This window comes from Drosophila teissieri, chromosome 3R, assembly GCF_016746235.2.
Source record: "Drosophila teissieri strain GT53w chromosome 3R, Prin_Dtei_1.1, whole genome shotgun sequence".
Taxonomy (NCBI): Eukaryota; Metazoa; Arthropoda; class Insecta; order Diptera; family Drosophilidae; genus Drosophila; species Drosophila teissieri.
In genome coordinates, this window is record NC_053032.1 from 9,671,129 (window position 1) to 9,687,574 (window position 16,446).

The 16,446-nt window shown below is 41.4% G+C and overlaps 2 protein-coding genes across 8 annotated transcripts; one reads left to right on the top strand and one right to left on the bottom strand.

Moving 5' to 3' along the window:
* The first annotated feature begins 335 nt into the window (after positions 1–335).
* Positions 336–9,959, top strand: LOC122618753 (anoctamin-1). Of its 7 annotated transcripts, none has more exons than XM_043795276.1 (15): positions 336–945; positions 3,982–4,369; positions 4,426–4,494; positions 4,645–4,716; positions 4,968–5,128; positions 5,191–5,359; positions 5,414–5,534; positions 5,599–5,710; positions 5,771–6,329; positions 6,388–6,591; positions 6,653–7,114; positions 7,176–7,351; positions 7,414–7,519; positions 9,065–9,203; positions 9,263–9,959. In XM_043795276.1, the coding sequence occupies exons 1-15, from the start codon at positions 608–610 to the stop codon at positions 9,484–9,486; spliced, it is 3,300 nt and encodes a 1,099-aa protein (XP_043651211.1). In that variant the 5' UTR covers positions 336–607; the 3' UTR covers positions 9,487–9,959. The 7 variants fall into 7 exon arrangements, with proteins under 7 accessions (XP_043651211.1, XP_043651212.1, XP_043651213.1 ...); XM_043795279.1 differs by lacking the exon at positions 336–945 and adding an exon at positions 2,117–2,251 and having other exon boundaries at positions 9,263–9,958; XM_043795280.1 differs by lacking the exon at positions 336–945 and adding an exon at positions 2,135–2,154 and having other exon boundaries at positions 9,263–9,958.
* Positions 7,622–8,389, bottom strand: LOC122618755. The gene is made up of 4 exons (XM_043795284.1): positions 8,192–8,389; positions 8,016–8,137; positions 7,792–7,948; positions 7,622–7,734 (listed from the first exon to the last, which is right to left on the bottom strand). Exons 1-4 carry the CDS (start codon positions 8,382–8,384, stop codon positions 7,622–7,624), a joined length of 585 nt encoding a protein of 194 aa, XP_043651219.1. The 5' UTR covers positions 8,385–8,389.
* Positions 9,960–16,446: the final 6,487 nt, after the last annotated feature.

Below are 16,446 nucleotides of genomic sequence, written 5' to 3' on the forward strand. Positions count from 1 at the left end.
TGAAAATATTTTGTTTATTTTAATGGATATTTTATGGATTGTTGTCGTGCTTAAGCGTATAATAAACAAATGATAGTAATGTGTACCCAAGTAGTGCAATACACATATGCATGGCAAATTATCATCGTTGTACTTTTACCTAAAGAATACAACCTACATTTAATAAAACACGCTGAAACTGGAAGTTCAACAGATCATCGTGCATTCAATTAGCCATTTTAGAGTTGTTATCAAACTTTTTTCTTTCGAATTGCCCGCCCAGCAATCGATATGTTATCGAGAACCGACTGACAATACCCCACCACCTGAGCTCTTCCTCAGTTTGTTACAGAACATTGGCAGAAACGGTTTTTTGCTGCGCTGTCGGTCGCTAACTCGGCGGAAATTGATTCCATTCATAACTATAAAAAAATACGAGTGTAAAGTGCAATAGTTAGGTGTGATATTAGTAGTAGTAGCTCCATGAGCGGCAAAGACGAAAGTTGACTGCTGAATTTGTGGCCGCCAACGCACACAGATGCAGATGCCTTGTGAAAGCACCGGAGAAGAGGAAGAGAGAGCGCGATTTAGCAAGACTGACTAAATTTAAGAATTTCTCAGCAACAAGATGCTAAATTTAGGCAGCGCCAAAGTTGCCGCTCTGGAGGAGGCCACCTCGCCACCCCCCTTCTCCAAGGACGAGAGCTTCCAGCTGTTGGAGCGCAGCCCCCACTCCCCCTCCCTATCTCCAACCTCCACTGTACCGCTGGAGCCCCCCTTCACCACCCCCCTGGCGCCCTTCGACATGGAGCTCATGAAGCGCCACAATCTCCACGAGCGCCTAACGGGAAAGGAGAGCTTCTGGCGGGGGCACGAGAGATCCCAGAGATTCCTGGACCAGGAGCAACTATCATCATCGCGTGAATCACTCGGCACCGCCGACAAGAGAGCCCGCTTTGCAGAGAGGTAAGTAAGCCCCACTTCTACCAGCATGTTAAAGCTCGAAAAGAGCGGGAAACCCCATTCAGACCTTTTGGGCCTAGGAAGTGGCCATTAAAGTTAATTGCAGCTGACTGCTTTTGTTGTCAGTCTTCTGTAATTGAGTTTCGCTTGTGGGGAATACAGGGTGTCTAGAAACTGAACTGATAATTACCAACAAAACTAATAATATATTTCGTGTTGGTAGTTTAACCCAGGAGAAATATAGCCATGAAAATTGTATGTAATTCTGATCAATATGAACTCTAAAATAATGAAACTCTACTTTTAAAATTTCTTTGAGAACCCTGTATGTCTTATCTCTCACTGAGGTAGCACATAAGCATGGGCGGGAAAAGTACATTTGCCCAAACACATGAAGTGCGATTCTTTGAACTCACCTAATATTTGGTTTGATTGTTCACATCTGTCTTAAATCTGCCTGGCAATCATTTCAGTTATTTAGTGACTCACGGATGTTAGGTGAAACCCCACAGACCATTGGATATGTGGATATTCAAGAGCAAGTATTATTGTTCCAATCGAGCTAATTTGCTCTCTCTAATTCAGTACTTGGTGTCATCCCATTTTCCCCGGAAATAAGAAATAAACATTCTGCTCTTGCCTAAATAGGCGCAAAGATATCCATTATCTTTATATACCCGTTAGTCGTATACTGAAAGGGTATACTAGATTCGTTTAACAGTATGTAACAGGCAGAAGACAGCGTTTCCGACCATATACAGAATATAGTCGATCTGGCCATGTCCGTATGTCCGTCCGTCCGTCTGTCCGTCCGTCTGTCTGTCCGCCCGTATGAACGTCTAGATCTCAGGAACTATAAAATTTCTCCTTGTCACTTCCATTAGCTGAGTAATGGGTATCAGATAGTCGGGGAACTCGGCTATAGGGTTCTCTCTTGTTTTCGTTTACATCTAATCCCGCCAGTGTGTGCGCGTATGCACTTGACATCTGAATGATCAGTCGGCGGGGCTTGGAAAAACATGTGCTCAAAGCTCTCTCGAGAGAAAACAGCTGATTGGGGGATGCATGTAGTAAGAGGGTAGCAGGTATCTCGGGGGGATTGGGGGGATTGGGGCCACCGGCAAATAAACCCAGCTGGTTGCCTCTCACTTCTCAGTTTGTTGTCTTCGCTGCTGCGCGTTGGTCGCCTCTCAGTCCGCGTCAAACAAATTGGTTGGTTGCCATGGCCAACACTTGTGGACTTTAATTCAGTGTTTATTAATTTTTTGCTCGGACAAGAGGTGAAAATTTGAATCGGGAGTTTTCCGCGGTAAATGTGATTGTAATTAGGTTCTGTAGGCTCTGTAACCCAAGGCAAACCGATCACCTTTCAGGGAAACGGGTTTTCTGACACATTTCTGCGTGTATTGAAGCATTTATCATCGTTTCGGGCGAAAAACAAAAGACAATATACTCTTATGTGTGTCGTGTATCGCGCATCGTTTTCTGAGCACCTTAAGTATTGCGATCTTGTGGGATGAATAAGCCTTCGATGTGCATATATAATCGGTGGCCTATATGATCGGTGGCATTTTAGCAGTGACGTCTAACTTATATAAGTGATTTTTTCGGTACTGAGAAAATATATCAGAAAACAAACCCCACACATGTTTAATAAATTAATGTCTCTCTCACTCTCTGGCCTTCATTAAACCAAATGCCGAAAATTAAAACGTGTGGGCCTACAAAGAAAACGGCGATTATATGTAAATTTTAATTATGTTTTTCATCAAAGAAGTTGAAGATAGATTCGAGTTGTGCGAAGGCCAAAGAAGTGTAAAAATGCCTAAAGTGCTCAGACAAGCAATAATACAGAAAAGAACTAAGCAACGAAAGAGGGGAAAATAAGATTTATGATTTCACTAGGTTAATTCAGCATTAGTTATGTTGTCTCCTCCTAATAGAAGTTCCCATTTATTTTGAACCAGAATCCTAGCTCATGAATGAGGCTCTTAACTTGATTATCTATATAAACGTACTTGTATATTAATGGTAGAAAATGTTATATTATTTAAGCATTATTCGTTTAATTGGCATATATAAAGCGGAGTATAAGACTAATACTGTTGATAACAAACATAAGTTAAAGCCAGAGTGTATGATTGTGTGCTTATCAGTTAAATAAATTATACTTTCCATACTTTTACTCATTTGCTGTGTGCATTTTTAATGAAACCCGGGATTGAATGGCTGAGATTGCTCACCCCATTGCACTTTGAAGCTTAGCTACTCTATATCGATTAAAGCTATGAATCATTAGATATTTCCCATCTAGAAATCACATCACATGGAGCTGCTTTTTAGCAAACAAATACCAAATGTTTGTATGTAATAGAAGTACTGTTTTTTAACAGCTCACGATATAGCTCATTTTCAACTTAAAGCGAGCCACTGTTGTTCGTTCCGAGCAAATCGAACTCAAGATAACCCGAGCATATGCTGAGATTTCTTGGTTCCTACACTTATTTAGTTGGATTAACGGAGCAAACGTTAACTGAGGTCATCTTGGCGTTTCCTTCCCGTCGCAAAAATATCCCTTTTAATGTGGCGGGTCGTTAAATTCCACTAGCTCTGGCTCTGCCAGGAGGTGACCTAAATATGTTATTGGTGTTTTGATGGGATGTGCGTCCCATTAGGACCTTTCGGCACGACAGGAGTCGCCAGCCGGGAATTTAACGTGCTGTGCTCCTGTTAACTAGCCCCAAATTGAATCACATTGAATTTTCCGCTTGAAAGCATTTCCGAGTTAGCAAAGACTTGTTACTATTTCGTAGCAATTGTTTATAGTTCTAGTGTGAGGGATTAAGGCTTTCTGAAGGATTCAAATCCCTCTAGTCTAAGTTTACTTAAAATGATGTTTGTAAACAATGCTCACTACTGTAAAGTAACTTTCATATACTTTAATCTTACTTAAGTAAGTCTGCGATGTGATTAAACCTAACCTTTATCTACCTAGCTAAATACGATAATTAACCTTATCTGTCACTGTCCACCCTATAGCAACGCCCCCACACTCCAACTGCCAGAATCTGCCGAGCCCAGGGCCAATGGCAAAAAGCCCACTGGGGACAGGACCAACCCATCGAACCCAGCCGCTCCCCTTCTGCCGATGACTGATCCGGATTTTGTGAAGGGCGATGGAGGCGGCGTCTACGATGATCGCGAGTGCAGCTGCCCCAGGGAGTTTTACCAGCGGGGTGAGATTAACAGCTCGCTGTTCTTTGAGGACTGCATCCGCTCCATTGACTTCGTCCTGGCCTACAGGATCAATACTCACGAGCCCACGGAGCTGGAAAACACGGAAAAGCGCCGTGTTTTCGAGGCGAATCTCATTAGTCAGGGACTGGAGGTGGAGGCCAGTCAGAAGGACCAAATCTGGTTCGTCAAGGTAGGATTGAAGTGCTTAACCAAGTTTCATCATGTTTTCATATATTTTGATTTTAGATCCATGCTCCTTTGGAGGTCCTGCGACGGTATGCGGAAATTCTTAAGCTGCGCATGCCCATGAAGGAAGTGAGTTCACCGTTTCTTTATTGCACGCTAAAATAAAAAATATAGCATTCTTTTAGGCCTAATTAAACAAAAAAGGTTCCCGAAAATGTAATTTATTTATTGAATTTTAATTATTATAATTTGAATTATTTTATATTTCTTGTGTTTTAGTCGTTATGCAATTTGCGCATATATGAAAGATCGAATCGCCTACGAAATGCGGCCCATTACCTGACCAATAAGGTTGGCCAAAACGTTGAAGTTAAACCAGTTAAATATTTTATTATTAATCCCCTAAAAATACTGTTTAATTATCATATTTCGTTAAGTTTCCGCTGTGAGTTGTTTGAAATCGAACTAAAATACCCAGCCTAACCTTGATAGATTTTGTATAAAGAAAATGTAACTTAGAACAAGCCTGCTTGAATGTTAATACTTAATTATTATAATACGTTTCTTAATACTATTTATACTTGACTTTTCAATGCCTTCAGATTCCAGGAATGTCCGTGGTTAATCGATCGACCAAAAGCGTGTTTTCTAGTCTTAAACATGTTTTCCAATTCTTTCTGCGCAACATTTATGTGGACGAGGAAATTTTTCCAAAGCGAGCTCATCGATTCACCGCCATTTACAGTCGCGATAAGGAATATCTGTGAGTTCAATCAAATTTCCCATAAAATTGTCTGTTTATTTGATTTCGTTATTGCCTGGCAGCTTTGACATCCGACAGGATTGTTTCTTCACCACCGCCGTCCGTTCCCGCATCGTAGAGTTCATCCTAGATCGCCAGCGATTTCCTGCCAAGAATCAACATGACATGGCCTTCGGTATTGAGCGACTGATTGCCGAGGGTGTCTACTCTGCTGCCTATCCACTCCACGATGTATTACATTAACTGTACGATAAGTGTTAAAACTAAACCATGTATTTATCGCAGGGTGAAATAACCGAGACGGGTACAATGAGAGCGCTGCTGTACAAACATTGGGCCTCTGTTCCCAAATGGTATCGCTATCAGCCCTTGGATGACATCAAAGAATACTTTGGTGTCAAAATTGGTGAGATTTTACAATAGAAAATTAGATAAAAAGAAGTGTAATTACCTTTAATTATAAATTTTAGGCTTGTACTTCGCCTGGCTGGGCTACTACACCTACATGTTGCTGCTGGCCTCGATAGTAGGTGTCATTTGTTTCCTATACTCATGGTTCTCCCTTAAAAACTATGTGCCTGTGTAAGTTCATTGAAATATTTTTCCATAGAACGGTATCTTATTAAATACTATTGTTTCCAGGAAAGATATTTGCCAGAGTGGTAATACAAACATAACTATGTGTCCTCTTTGTGATTGGTGCAACTTTTGGGACCTGAAAGAGACCTGCAACTATGCCAAAGTCACATACCTCATTGACAATCCCAGCACCGTGTTCTTCGCCGTCTTTATGTCCTTTTGGGCCACCCTGTTCCTGGAGCTGTGGAAGCGATACTCCGCCGAAATAACACACCGCTGGGATCTGACGGGATTCGATGTGCATGAAGAGCATCCGAGACCACAGTACTTGGCACGTTTGGAACACATACCGCCGACCAGAGTGGATTATGTGACCAACATAAAGGAGCCAACAGTTCCCTTTTGGCGCATGAAACTTCCCGCCACCGTGTTCAGTTTTTCAGTGGTACTGCTCCTAATTGCGCTGGCATTTGTGGCTCTGCTGGCAGTGGTTGTATACCGAATGTCAATGCTGGCGGCTCTTAAAGTGGGTGCTAGTCCCATGACCACCTCTAGCGCAATTGTCCTGGCCACTGCATCAGCAGCTTTTGTGAATCTGTGCCTGCTCTACATACTTAATTATGTAAGCAAATAGTTTAATTTAATTAAATTTTATTTACTAATACCACGTTTATTTTTAGATGTACAATCATTTGGCGGAGTACCTGACAGAGCTGGAAATGTGGCGCACTCAAACTCAGTTCGATGACTCGCTGACCCTTAAAATTTATCTCCTGCAGTTTGTCAACTACTATGCCTCCATTTTTTACATTGCTTTCTTTAAGGGAAAATTCGTGGGTCACCCGGGGGAGTATAATAAACTTTTTGATTATCGCCAGGAGGAGGTGAGTTATTTAATTTCAAATCTTATTGTAGTTTAATAAATAAACTCTTTGATTTGCATAGTGCTCTTCCGGCGGCTGCTTAACGGAGCTGTGCATCCAGTTGGCTATTATAATGGTGGGCAAGCAGGCATTCAACACAATTCTTGAGGTGTATCTTCCCATGTTCTGGCGAAAGGTTTTGGCCGTTCAGGTCGGGCTGTCGCGACTTTTTAACATCACTCCGAACCCAGACAAGACGAAAGACGAACGCTGGATGCGGGATTTCAAGTTACTGGATTGGGGTGCCCGAGGTCTGTTTCCCGAGTATTTGGAGATGGTCTTGCAGTACGGCTTCGTAACCATATTTGTGGCCGCTTTTCCCCTGGCGCCATTCTTTGCCCTACTAAATAATATCCTGGAAATGCGTTTGGATGCAAAGAAACTATTGACCCACCACAAGCGTCCAGTATCACAACGAGTTCGAGATATAGGAGTGTGGTATCGGATCCTGGACTGCATAGGCAAACTTAGCGTGATCACAAATGTAAGTAGACTTCGTAGAAGTGGAAGCATTATAAAATCTAAGTACTTTTCCACATAATTAGGGATTCATCATTGCCTTTACCTCTGACATGATTCCGCGTTTGGTGTACCGGCATTACGTGAACAAGAACGGAACTCTCGATGGTTACCTCAACTTTACGCTATCAGAGTTCAAAGTCGCTGATTCACCCACCTTGTATAGCTTAGCTGGCGATCTCTCCAACATAACAACGTGCAGGTGAGTAATATATATGGAATAATTTCATGAAATTCATTACTCATTAGCTAACTTGTTTTCAGATACACAGACTTTCGACTGCCACCATCCTCTCCAGAAAAATACACGTTGAGCAGCATGTTCTACATAATTCTGGCCTGCCGATTGGGTTTTGTGGTTGTCTTTGAAGTGAGTATACTTGGGATAATATTTAACTATAATAGTTTGTTTTATTTTAATTGATTCCAAAACATAAAATCCTCGACAAATTCAAAGTTTATATCTTTATATTCAGGCATTAAATGTGTGAGGACTTTGGGGAATGACTTCAACATTCTCACTGGGCACAGACTTTAGCTTGCGATAAAGAGCATAGATACCATACGAAAATAACGCGTTTAGCACTGAAATATATTATAAAGTAAAAAGAAGTATACTGTAATGTCAAAGTGGTAGCTCACCTATGAATACGCCAAAGATTAGACTTCTCGCTATTCGACGATCCACTGCGGCATCAACTTCATCAATTCTCAGCTCCAGACTCACAAAAATGCCCGTTTCAACAACCATTGATAGACATGAGTTTATCAACCAGGGAGCAATGCATACGAGACGTTTCTTGAAATATTTTATTATATAATATTATTAAATATGTAATGTGCTCGGGAAATTTAAAATATGTTACCTGCTTTATGCCGTCGACAAGAATACAGGCCACCATTAGGTTAATCATTGCCTTTACCCAAATTATAAACGTTGCTGTCATATAGAAAACCTGCGAGAACTCCCGCACCCACAGATAGTTGACTGTAATAATAGTGTTTAGGAAACAATTTTACTTGGTTCTTGCCTTTTAGTTACCCAATGTGGAAAAGAAGGTTCCAATTGGTGTCAAAGCTTCCACTTCGGTATCCTGTTCCCATTTCTCAATATCCATGAAATCGAGGTATAGGTAATAGCTCGAGGGTCCCAGTATGCTCAGAGCTAATAACATGTCTCCACAGGCTATGCAGAGGCCCACGGACGAAAGGCTTAGAAATTCAAAGTACTTCATCTTAAAGGCGGCCTAATGACTTTGTACAATAATTCGACCGAATTTATTTTCGTATGGTCTAGTTTCCTCCCTTTTCCCAGTTTTCAATGAGTTTAATAATATCCTTTTGTAATCCTTTCGTGTATTCTGTAGCTATTTCCTTTTTTCTTACACCTTCTATATCCTTTTAAAAATTGTAGTTTTGTATTTAATTTTTGCTCTAACGCGTCCGCTTGGCTCGAGGTATTCACAGCTACTAACTAAAGTTTTTGACTCTAAGTAGAACTAGGGCTCATTATCCGTTTAGTTTTCGTTTGGTTCTTTATATTTACCTTTCATTCTTTCCCGGCTTTCTGCTTTTCTTATGCTGCAAGAATCCAAAGTCCATTGAGTCAAGTATGTTGCATGTGTTGCATGTTTGTTTTACGGTGTGCTGCTGTGCCGGTTTTTGTTACTAAGGGGTTTCTTTTTCGAATAGACTCGACGATTTCGCCCCAATACACATTATATTAGGGTTGAGGCTAGCACCTGCCTAAGCTGCATTTAGCCAATTCCATTTACTTGGCTGGAAAGTTGTCATTTTGTCGGCTTCATTTGACCCCAAATTCGCTGGCAAAGTCATAGAAAAAATTGTAAATCAGGGGCGTATGATGATGAAATCTTTTGGATAAATTAGTTGATGGCTTGCTTTTTGCTTTCAGAACTTTGTGGCACTGGTGATGATTTTGGTGCGTTGGTGCATTCCGGACATGAGCGTGGAACTGCGCGACCAAATCCGACGGGAAGTGTATGTGACCAATGAAATTATCATCGATCAGGAGGCCCACCGGGCTCGTTTTGGTATGTGGTGCAATCTTAACTTGTTTATGTTTATTAACTTGACTTACCTCGCGTTTCAGAGCGCGCCAAGCGCAGCAGTTCGGTGCTCCAGACGCCAGTTGACCAGGACATGGATGCTGCCTCCATTCAAGAGCCCAATGCCAAGTTCATAAACATTGAAAAGCTCCTCAATGAAAACCTCACCCAGATCGAAATGGATGCTATCATACACGGCGAAAATGCAATAACAGGAATTTCCGGTGCAGATTGCTTAGACGAAGTGCACAAAAAACTTAGCGACTAAGTTTAAAATCATTTAAAGTGTTTATTTGTGTTACGGATGTTCCTTTCAGTCACTTAACTCAACATCACTGTGACATCACTTTTATCATTATTTAGTTATCTGTAGCAATTTATTTGCTACTTGGTTACAAGCTTTACTCATGCCTTATTTATGTGTAAGAGCCCTGCAAATGTTATATAGGTTATCCAATTTTACGATATGTTAATTGAAGACGATTTATTTAGTGGCTCAAACTTATATTAATGCAGCCCAAGTGAGTGCCAATCTATAAACGAGCACAATGAATATGCTTTTAAAAATTATTGATCATGACGAAATGTATAAAGTAATCTCTCACTCTTGTTAAATAACTCAGGCTCTCAAATGACGCGTACATGATCATTTATTTTAGATAGCGTAACATATATAAATGTATTTATTGCATACATTAAACCGTATGTATATTGATGTTGATATACTGGAATCTCTACTTAATGTTGATTATGTCAATAAAAAATAGTCTAATATTGTGGTAAATAACTTGATTTTAAATGCGGTTATTAATCATTTGGGTGATTTTCCAGACATCAAAGTCTAGTATGTTTTTGTATTAAATATTTATACCCATTATTCGTTGAAAAGGATGATTGCAATCGATTGATTTAATGTAATTAATTAAAGTACCTATTTCGGTACCTTTTTAATTTAAACATATTTCCCATTTCGTTGGCATTGTATAGTTCTGAATGTCGATATGCCCCAGTCGCACATCGTAGCGCTCTGTGACGCCATCAGCCATCCCTGTTCGGCCAGAACGACCCCCTTCCGCCACCTGAGGGGCTGAAAGGTGGACTGGGGATGGTGATGGGGATGGGATGGGGGAGGGATGGTTCCAAGTGGCGCAACAAGCATGCATTTGGGCCAAGCACATTCGGCGCCACAGCAGGCGACTTCCTCAAGATACAGATACACGAGCACGATTATTTGAGTGTCTGCATATCTTGGGTATCTGGGAACCTCACTCGCTCTCGCTCTCTCTCGTGGGTGCGCATGAGTCGCGCCAACGGTGACGTCACTCGTGAAAAGCGTGCGCGCTCTCAGCTGTTTTGGACCGCCAGCTACGCGCACATGGCGCTACGGCGGTATTGTGAAAACACAACTCGCATACATTTTCATTCGCTTGCCTCGTTTTCCGCAGTGCAGAGCAGAGGCTGAGCGAGCGGTGGACTCCTGCTTTCAGTTGGGCTACTTGGGTTCAGTTTACGTCGCGGATTGGCAGGATAAACATCGCAGGACGCAGGTCGAGATGCCGGGCTCGATGATATTGGTCCCTGGCAGTGCATTCGCTTATTGCCCCAAGGCGTTGAAGCCTTTGGCGGCGTTGCCCTGGGATATCTACGCGTAAGCAGTTGTCCTCCTCGAGTTTCCACAACCGTTGTCCTGGCAACTGGAAGTTCGTAACCAGTCCCTGCGGCGGGTCAAGCCTCGCATCTCTGGGTGAGTCAATTAGGGTCCTGGCCCTCGTTTCATTTGTCTTTATTATTTCCATAATTAAAAAGCATTCGGCGGTATCAGCTTATACATATGACCTTTTGTGGCTAGCTGCATTGCCCATACGCCCCGTGGTCCAACTTTCACAGTGGTGGAACAAGGACCACCTTAATTAACTTTAATGCAGTACATTTCTACTAATTATATTTTTGGACGAAGTTTATTTAATTTAAAAATTAACTTTCTCGTGGTCCAAAACTATTACATTTTGATATAGACTTGAATGAATACCACGCACATTAAAATAAATAATTAAACTTTAATCGTTAAATTTAAAGTTTGAAAATTTAAAATGCAAATCTTTTATGAAGCACCCGGACGTAGAATCGATGGAGGGTAACAATGTTGGCAATTATGTTTTGTTTAGCCCGCGTGACTCCCCCTGCCCCCCTGCTCTTTCCAGATATTGATTTTTAGTGCCGGCGCCGGCACATACTCGTATTTGAGCAACGAAAGTTAAGGCTTCAAAGTCGCTGTTGGGAACTGCAGCGTCCTTTGTGCGTTTGGCCGGAGGAAGGACTTCGCCAGGAGCTCGGTTCTTTGTTCTGACAGACAGTTAAGTCCCACTAACGGGCAACGATTTATATCAGTGCAAAAAGGACAACGAAAGTTGGCTCCTTTTTACGGCAAAAGGTTCCTTGAACTTCAACAGAAAGGAGAGTTGCAGGAAGGAGGGGACCTTTCGCCACGAAATGGCAAAAAACTTTTGCAGCTTTCATGCTAATGAGATTGATAATTTTATTGATTTAATAATTCCTACTAAGTGAATCACTCTTTGTAATCCCCATTCCCCGTTGATTATTATTTCATTTCCGACGTGAAATGACTTCCATCGCTTATGCTTGGCCATTTTAATTATTTACAAATACGATGGATTTGCTTAGTCGCCAGCTGGCAAAGTCCCGTCTGCCTGTAATTACCCTTGAGGAATATCACGACCAATATTCCACCCAGTCGCCCAACCTTGGACCCCTGATGTCCCCAAGTTGGCGCTAAATAATGCACAGAGAGTGCAAAGTGTTTCTAGTTCGGTGCCGCCAGCTCTGTTTGCTCCACGAGGAAGACGCCGACATGACATTGAATAATGATGTTGTAAGCTGTGAGCTGTGAGCTGTGGGCTGTGGGCCGGCGTTATTAATGCTTTCTCAGGCGTGAGTGTGCAATTTTTGAATAACATGGGACCATCAAACTCAGCCTGACAACTCACTTAGGACGAGCACACATTTTTGAAAGGGAACAGGATACCGGCCTGTTAAATCAATGAAGTGTGCGAAAAACAACGCATACGTCATGTGAAAGGTCAGGGATTTTCCGGGGATTTAACATTCATATTTCTAATTTATTTGTATCAAACGAATGTCTTTTTAACATTCATTAGCATGCACTTTATTCATACACCGCAATGTGTTAACAATTAATAAATCAGCAGTTTAAAAGTCTTATTTCACCTTTCAATTTCACTTTTCTTCATTGAAACCGCTTTAAACTGAATATTCCGAACTAATTGCGCAAATTGCGAATACGCCGTGTATGAAAACGAACATTTCCGGTGCTAAAGGCGATTGATATAGGCGGAACGACAACATCAAATTCGCAAATTTAATTAGGGTTTTTTCAATTTTACAACATGGTGTGCTCTTGGCTTACTTTTCACTCCATGTTTTCCTTACTAATAAGTAGCAAAGGCTTCAATTTGCACCGCCATAAGAATCCATGGGTAATGGTTGGGTTATCGAAATACAGAAGCCACGAAAGAACAACAAGTCAATAATGAACGCAATTTCCTTTCAACTTTGAGCATAATGGGAGGAAATCAAAGAACCGCTGAGTCACACAATTTTCGGCCTTTGTATGCACTTTCCAAGCTTTTCGTTCATGAAAATTCATATGCGAATATATCACTATGGCGCACGCGAGCTGCGTGCTTATAAATTAAGGCTACGTCTGTCTGTGTATTTTCCGCTGTCCTCGAGCAGTTCTATAAATAGAGCTGGCCCCCCGTAGTCCCTCGAAGACATCCGATGTCGGGTTCCAAGTTCCGAGTTCCGAGTTCCCAGTCCCCAGTCCCATTTACACGCCAGGGGCCCAACCAGTCGCACTTGTCGCTTTTCCCGAGTGCGGACCACTGTATTGGCACAATTGTACATTTGATGGTCATTTTCAGTGATTGTGCATGGACCACGCATGATACTCGCTGATGATTTATGACTCTTTGAAATTTGCGCCAAGGGACGGATTTGATTACCGTGGAGAAAGCTGATCGGGTTTCGTTGTGGGATAAACAACCCCAACCTGCGTCATTCGACTCCTAATTAGTTTGTTTTCCCCCACACTCGCATTTGAATTAGCGATCGCATAAATCCCAGCTTATAATCAAAAAACCCAGCATGAGCATAACTAATTGCGAAGAGCTGCAATAACAACCAATATAATTATATAAAGATTGGCAATAAATTCGATTAATCCGTTCGGTTACCTTTATTTAAATTATCAATCATAACCGTCAGCCAGTAAACAACCTGACACTTATTTGTTATTGGTAGAAGTAATTCCGCATTTCCAGCAAGTTCAATTATTTAAAAAATATGTATACATACATAATCCTTCTTAAATAACGCAAGCATGGTATACAATATATCTTACACTTCAACGGCCGCAAAGGAAGGATTATGTATGTACAAATGTATAAAATACAGCAGGAATACTCAAGGAATAGGAAATTTACTTGCTATCACAGTTGAATGCTGAATATTTGGCAGGTGGTATAAGCATATTAACATATTAACGTATATGTATTTTATTAAGTGCATATTTGATGTATGATCTGTTAAGGCAAAAATAGCATTTTGTCTTATTTATTTACTCGCATGAATTTCATTTCAACCAGTCCTAATTGTATCCAAGTATGTCAGCCATAATAAATGCATTTGATGCAATTCGAATGAGCAGAGTCGTTTGCTGGGCAAGGTCTTCGAAATATCGCAAAGAACCCATTGACCCTTCTACAAAGTAGTCCCAACTGCTCCAAATGCATCCTCGGTGCAAATATAGAGTACCAGACTAATTATAATCCAGCATAGTATATGTGCCAAACTGCGAGAGTCAACAAATGAGTAAGCAGATTCGTTAGATGCTGCCAAGAATCGAAAAACCCCACGAAAATAAAGAATTTTCTGCTCAATGTGAAGGTCGCTGGGGGAGATGCATTCGTGTCACGAATACGATGTTTCCTAAAGAATTTAAGGAAAGCAACATTGGTTAAGGCATGTGAATAGTCGTTTAGAAAATAACAAACCTAAAAGTTATTAGAATTTGCTGTTTTGTTTTTAAAAAATTCATTATTGTTAGAATATGAATTGTTTAGCCAGCATACAGATATTAAATTATTCCCACCTCTAAAGCTCGTTGACATTTTGAGTACCTATCTGAGTTTTTCTCTTCGGCCGAGTGGCGATGAATGCTAGCAAACAAATCGGAGGCATAATGAAGGCAAACAAAACAAAAAATAATTACATTTGGGCATTTGTAAAGGGAACACACGACTAGTGACGTCATTGGTTTGGGGCCAGACCCTCGGAAAACAAACAGAAATCAAGCGCAAATCGAACCGGTTCCGTTTGGTTAAATCGAAATTCATATAATAAATAATTGTTAACAAAGAACTGCAATAATCAGATTCATTATTGTTGTTCTCACCGACTTTGCACGCAGTTCATGCTCAACAGCTCTCTTTTTGTTATTTTTACAGGTAGGATGGGGTTGTTCCCAGCGGAAAACTTTTTATTTCCATTCTGATTTGGTTTTTTTTAAATCTCGTTTGTATTTACCTGTTATCACGTTATTGCTATACTACGCATCGGATTGAAACGCACCTTGATGTTGCAACAAACCCTTTCGACCCCGATCTGCATTCTAAGAAAGATTAATGCGTAATTTGTGTGCCTCAGGGGGGTGGGTTTCTTTGAAATCCAACTGCTGGAAAATTTCCTTACAGTTCAGCATCCCTACGGAAGATCATTCTTAGGGGATGCACCCTGTAAAACCAGGAAGACGGCATTTAGCAGCTGAGAAGAAACAAACAGATGAAAAAAAAATAGAGAAAAATAGAGATAGAGAGAACGTTAAAGAGCGAGAGAGCACTACAACAAAATCGAATTCTAGTAGTACCCTAGTTGTTAACAAAATCAGTGGGTATGACGGCTAGAGGCTTAGTTTGAAATATTCAAGTCCAAGTGAATTGGTTTTTGACTCTCAGAACGGATTCACATTCCTAGAAATACATATTTTAACGTGTCTCGACTATTGAAGACTATTCATATATAGCTATGAATAAGGATGAATGACTTTTATAAAACTTTGATATATAAAAATAGATCTACGGTCCACTACAAATAACATAGTAATGTATTGCTCAACTTCTTTAATGCGACCATGCAAGTACGGTACTACGATCTCAGTGCAACGTACCCCACCCTTTCCTAGGGTATCTTTCAGTCGAGGTCACTCGACTAGCCCCGTACTTGCTTTAGTTTTTCTTTGGCAAAGTCATGGCCGATATTTTGAGTACCTGACGAGCACTGAACAGTCGCACATCGGCGCTTGCTCAGGAACGGAACCGGGAAATCAGTAAACGCATCCGCGAAAATTTCGAATTGCAAGTGCAACGGCGCATCGCCGTATATCTTTTGAGTACAGCACAGCCCACTGACTAAAGGACTCCATCCCGGTGGCTCCGTAGATCCTCGACCAGATGGTGTTAGTGTTTCAGTGCTTTGAGTGAATCGGCGGGTGCCAAGTGCAGTCTGATGGGCGAGAGTGAATGAGCAGGGCAACAATTAATTGACGACAATTGAAGTGCAGTTGGCGATCGCGAAAGGCAGCGTGCAAAGAGTTTCTCGCAGGCAAGTGGAAAGTTTTGCATTCGATCTATTTATTGCCGTTCTGTCGCCAAGTGTCGGCCCATATAAATAGCAATTAACAAATTTATGCAATCGACTTCGGTCGGTTGTATGATTTCATGCACACATAAATATGTTCAAGCGCACGTGTATGAAACTGTGCCCCCTTAAAAATAGACCGAATGAATGCAAACAGTTTGCTTTTCTATTTATTTCCCATTTTCCCAGTGCGGCCCCACCCCCCACCCCCCGCCCGCCGAACCGGTTTCAATTTAGCCTTTCTGGATCGCGACCAAGACTCACGTTCCATTGGCCTTGGCCAATTTAATGGCTCTAGAGTGGCGAACTGGAACTTCTGGGAATGGAAACCCAAGTGGGCGGTGCCTTGGACACGAACGCATCTGAATTCCAATGGCATTTTCTCTGCGGGAGACACAGGGTCCTCTTGAAGTCCTTGTTTCCCCGGCTCATATTGAGCAGAATTCGTGGGAGTTGAGTTCTTAAATGCTGAGAGGGGGTGCACTGATATGCG

Excerpts from the sequence above, each read along its gene's own strand:
- LOC122618753 (XM_043795276.1), top strand. The coding sequence starts at position 608 with ATGCTAAATTTAGGCAGCGCCAAAGTTGCCGCTCTGGAGGAGGCCACC. Across the intron at positions 946-3,981 it reads AGAGCCCGCTTTGCAGAGAG|CAACGCCCCCACACTCCAAC; the intron begins GTAAGTAAGCCC and ends TCCACCCTATAG. Across the intron at positions 4,717-4,967 it reads CCCATTACCTGACCAATAAG|ATTCCAGGAATGTCCGTGGT; the intron begins GTTGGCCAAAAC and ends CAATGCCTTCAG.
- LOC122618755 (XM_043795284.1), bottom strand. The coding sequence starts at position 8,384 with ATGAAGTACTTTGAATTTCTAAGCCTTTCGTCCGTGGGCCTCTGCATA. Across the intron at positions 7,949-8,015 it reads TTGTCGACGGCATAAAGCAG|AAACGTCTCGTATGCATTGC; the intron begins GTAACATATTTT and ends AAATATTTCAAG. Across the intron at positions 7,735-7,791 it reads AATCTTTGGCGTATTCATAG|TGCTAAACGCGTTATTTTCG; the intron begins GTGAGCTACCAC and ends AATATATTTCAG.